The sequence below is a fragment of the Elephantulus edwardii genome, unplaced genomic scaffold (genome assembly GCF_000299155.1).
Source record: "Elephantulus edwardii isolate Elephantulus edwardi_28Jun2011 unplaced genomic scaffold, EleEdw1.0 scaffold00285, whole genome shotgun sequence".
NCBI lineage: Eukaryota > Metazoa > Chordata > Mammalia > Macroscelidea > Macroscelididae > Elephantulus > Elephantulus edwardii.
Window position 1 is genome coordinate 922,834 of NW_006400035.1, and position 4,835 is coordinate 927,668.

Consider the following 4,835-nt stretch of genomic DNA (forward strand, 5'->3'; position numbering starts at 1 on the left):
GGAGACTAAGGTGTATCTGATATAGGCCATGGTCTTTGCTATCACTTGTTATGCATTAAAGAGTTTGACAATGACTAAGGAAAATAGTGATAGTAGGAGAATTGATGCCTTTGAGCTGTAGTGCTGGAGAAGAGCACTGAATGTAATATGGATTGCTAGGAAAACAAACAGAGTGATCCTGGAAAGAGTTAAACCGGGTGGCTCCTAGGAGGCAAGGATTCTGAGGTTCCATCTAACATACTTTGGACATGTTGTAAGGAGGGACCTTGGAGAGGGACATCATGCTTGGTAGGGTGGAGGGACAGTGCAGGAGGGAAAGGCTCTCTATGAGGTGGATTGATTCAGTGACTGGGGTAATCAGGATGGATGTATCAGAGAGAGTTACATTGGCACAGGACAGAGCGGAGTTTAGGGCTGTTGTACATAGGGTCGCTATGAGACACAAGGGACTCAACGGCACATAACAACAACAACAACATGTGTCCTGTGAGGGTCTGTCTTCCAGCTCACTGCCTTTCTGTTCTATCTCTTCAGTTCTACATTTTTTTTTATTTTTGAGCAGTTTTATTGGTATAAAATTTATATACTATGAATAATTAAAGAACAGATTCTTTTGAGTTGTGGTGCTGGAGAAGAGTCTTGAACATACCATGGACTGCTAAGAAAATAAATTGGCCTGTCTTAGAGAGGGTAAAACCAAGTATTTCCTTGGAGGCTAGGATTTTGAAACTTTGCCTCAGTTATTTTTGGCACCTGGCCAGGAGAGATTGGTCCTTGAAGAAGGACATCGTACTTGGAAGAGGGAGACCCCTGATGAGATGAACTGATAGTGTAACTGGGACAATGGGGATTGGTATGTCAGAATTAGTGAGACTGGCTCAGGACAGGGCAGTGTTCTGAGCTGCTGTACATAGGGTCACCCTACATCACAGGCGACTCAATGACACATAACAACAATAACATACTATGACTATTTTTGGAAGCAGGAGTAGTATCCACTTCCTACATAACATGCCTCTGGAAACTCTATGAACTTTGATAAATTTCTGTAGTTGTAGAGGGACTTCAGACCTTTTGTTCATAGGGTCTCTAAGAATCATGCTTGACTCGAAGGCAATCGACAATAACACATAAGGGGGTACCCTTTTGAAGTACACAACTCAGTAATTTGTAATGCATGAATGGTATTGTACAAATATCATCACTATCTAATTTTGGAAAGTAGATGTTGTCTCTACGTAGAATTCTATACCTATTAACAGTCACTTCCTACTTATCTGTCTCAGTCATTGGCAATCAGTAATGCACTTTATGTTTTATGAATTTCCCTATTGTGGATATTTCTTACAAATAGAACATGTGGTCTTTATTTGCATGACAACATTCCAGAATAAGAGTTGCATATCAAAGTGGGCTGGGGCGGGGGAGGGAAGAATTTATGCAACGATGAAAGAATCTTTAAAGAGAAAAGCAAACTGGGAGGAGGAGGAGAGGAATATGTGCAAAAATGAATGAATGGAAATCCAAATTTTCTGTAAACTTTCATTAAAATACCAATTAAAAAATTGTTAAATGTTAAACACAGAAATAGCATATGACCCAAGAAATCCACTTTTACATATATATCTAAGAGAGCTGAATTAAAAACATATATTCAAACAGAACTTGCACACAAATAACATAACAGGAAAAAAAAATAACATAACAGGATTATTTATCATCACCAAAAACTAGAGAAAACTCCAGTGTTGATCAATGGGTGAATGGATAAACAAAAAATGATATAGCAATGTAATATTATTCAGCCATAAAACCCAAATAAGTACTGATACATACTACAACATGTGTGGACCTTAAAAATATCAGGCCAAATGAAACAATTCCGTCTTCAAAGACCACATATTACAGCTCTACTTTTTGTCATACCAGTGTGTTGAACACTTCTACCATTTCAGTCTTAATATTCTGGATTGCATTATCATGTTATTTCCATAACTGCATTGGCTGTACCCTATCTGTATTTTGGTGATTTTTTTTTAAAGTTCTTGTACCTCTTTATCTATTTTATAAATTCTTTCTTCCATCTTTTGCATTTTCTTTCATAGCTGTTCAAGTTGCTCCTCACCAATGTATTTCTCCTGGATTGCTGTCTTTGGGCTATTTGCTGTCTTAATGGCTTCCATTGTTTAGTCTATCATTTGCATCTGTCACTTGTCAAAGAACTTTACATCAACGTATTTCTTCTGGTTCTCTATCTGGGGTATTAATTAGGTGTGCTTTATTAGAAGAAGGGTTATTTCATTTTTTTTTCATGATGACTGAGGCAGACTGCTGTTTTCTTGACATTATGTCAGTCTTAGTAAATATTAGGTTGTTGTAACTATATAGTAAACTGGAGTATGACAATGTTTTGTGAAGGACAGGTATATCTGTGGTCCCTACTTGTGCTTGACAGCAGTGTTTAACCCAAAGTGGCATCCGCTTCTGAAACACCATGCCTCTGAAAACTCTATGAACTTTGATGAATGTCTATAGTTATAAAAAGGCTTCTGGTTGTTTGTTCAGAGTCACTATGAGTCATGTTTGACTCGAAGGCAATCAACACCAACACCAAAAACTTGAATGACAGAACAGGGAAATCTGTTGCCTTCCAGAAACTGTGGCTTAGTCTGCCTGGGCCTGCTTTTTCCACTTGAGCTTAAGGAATCTCACGTGATGTACTTAGACAACAGTGTTTTACCCACAATAACCGAGTGGCAGAATAGGGAAGTCTGTTCCCTTCCACAAACCATGTCTTGGCCCAGATTGGTCTGGCCCAGCCCCTTCTGCTTGATATTAAGGGATACCATGTGTTATAGATAGACAGCAGATTTTCACTCAAAGTACCTGTGATATTGGTGCTCCTGGCGTTGAACAGTGTAAGTGGCAGCTGGGTGGTCTCCAGGTGATAGGGCACCTGGATCTCCAGGCAGCAGGGCAGTGGTCTACGGCTTTGGGCGGGACTGTGCTTTGGGCCATGCTGAAACTTCAGCCCCTCAACCTGACAGACAGTCATTCCATTGCTGGCCAGGGTGTTAGTGTACCTGGGCTGAGCCAGAGCCTTTAGCAGACGCTGGGAAAAAGGTGTCTGGAAGACACTCCAAGACTGGCCAAGCCATACATTTTGAAATCTGTGTTATGGGTAATGTTGCACATGTAAAAAGTGATGTCTCAATAAAGATATTTATTATAATATAATATAAAAAATAAGAAATAAAATTCCCATCAATAGAACTGGTTGCATTTTAAGAATGGTACATTCATATAATGGATGATGGCACAGGATAGAGTAAGGTTTTCATCTCTGGGTCATAAGATTGTTGTGTCTTAGTTCATTTGATACCTAACAACAACAGGCTGCTCTTCAGAGGCAAGGATTTTGAAGGTTTGTCTCATATACTTTGAGCATGTTGCAAGGAGGGACCAATCCTTGGAGAAGACTTCCAGTGCTTGGAAGGACAGAGGGATAGTGCAAGAAAAGAAAACTCTGGATGAGATGGAGTGACTCAATGACTTGGGTAATGGGGTTAGGTGTGTAAGAGCCAAAGAGGTTAGCTCAGGATAGAGCAGGGTTCAGAGTTGTACATAGGGTTGCTATGAGTCAGAATAGATTTAATAGCACGTAACAAACACAGTATAACAGTATGTACAGTAAAATAGAAATCTTTACAGGTATTGATTTAGAAAGTTCCCAAGGCATATTGAGCTTGAAAAGTAAGTAAGGTGTAAAAGAGTATGTATCTATGTATTTAAAAGGAACAGTCAGCTCTCTGACCACCAGGCGGGACTCCACGATGGCGCCGAAAGATATGAAGGCCAAGAAATCAACCTGGGAGTTTAATTTGGATCTTACTCACCCAGTAGAAGATGAAATTCTTGACTCTGGGAATTTTGAACAGTTTGTACGGGAGAAGGTTAAAGTCAATGGAAAATCTGGAAATCTCGGGAATGTTGTTCACATTGAACGCGTCATGAATAAGATTACAGTTGTTTCTGAGAAACAGTTCTCCAAAAGGTATTTGAAATACCTTACTAAGAAATACCTAAAGAACAATCTCCGGGACTGGCTGCATGTGCTTGCATCTGACAAGGATATGTACCAGCTCCGTTACTTCCAGATTAGTCAAGATGAAGACGGACCTGAGTCTGAAGCCTCCTTAGAAGACTGCGTAATGGAGAGATTCACCCTGTGAGACCAAGAAACATCTTAATTTTTGGTGAATTAAAAGCATTGTACCCTTAAAAAGAAACAGTCAATAGCCCACAAGAAACTGAGTGAAGTGACATTAATAATCTAAATGTGGTGAAACTGTTACTCTAGGGCTTGTGTTGCTACTCAATGTGTGTGGGAGAAATTGCAAAATAACTAAAGAAAATAAATTTTTAGTTATAGATTAACTTCATCAAGGTGAAAAATTAGTAAAAATTCCCCACATCCCTCCAGGATGGTTTCATATGGTCAAGTGAGAGGTGTTGGCCCATTACAGCACAAAGGCCCATCATCCATGCCACTGGGATATGGTTGATGAACCTACTACTCCCATCTTCTCCCTACAAAAATATACTTTTATTTACCTGGCACAGTATACAAATACTTTTCATACTCTCCTGCTGGTTATGGAACAGACAGACTTGGGAAGAGAACTTGACAAACATATAGCCCATTGACCTCAGAATGAGAGAAAATCAAGGTCCTAATTTGTGTAGTAGCTGACCCAAAGTCTCAGGTGATATCTCACTGAGAAGTAGTGTCTCTGAAAAAGTGTAAGCCTCTCCCTAGCACATTCCTAGTATGC

General features: G+C 39.5%; 1 protein-coding gene across 1 annotated transcript; it reads left to right on the forward strand.

Annotated features, from left to right (window-relative positions):
* Positions 1 to 3,833: 3,833 nt before the first annotated feature.
* On the forward strand, positions 3,834 to 4,232 carry LOC102856834 (60S ribosomal protein L22-like 1-like). The gene has a single exon (XM_006900496.1). It carries the CDS (start codon positions 3,834 to 3,836, stop codon positions 4,230 to 4,232), a length of 399 nt encoding a protein of 132 aa, XP_006900558.1.
* Positions 4,233 to 4,835: the final 603 nt, after the last annotated feature.

Excerpts from the sequence above, each read along its gene's own strand:
- LOC102856834 (XM_006900496.1), top strand. The coding sequence starts at position 3,834 with ATGGCGCCGAAAGATATGAAGGCCAAGAAATCAACCTGGGAGTTTAAT.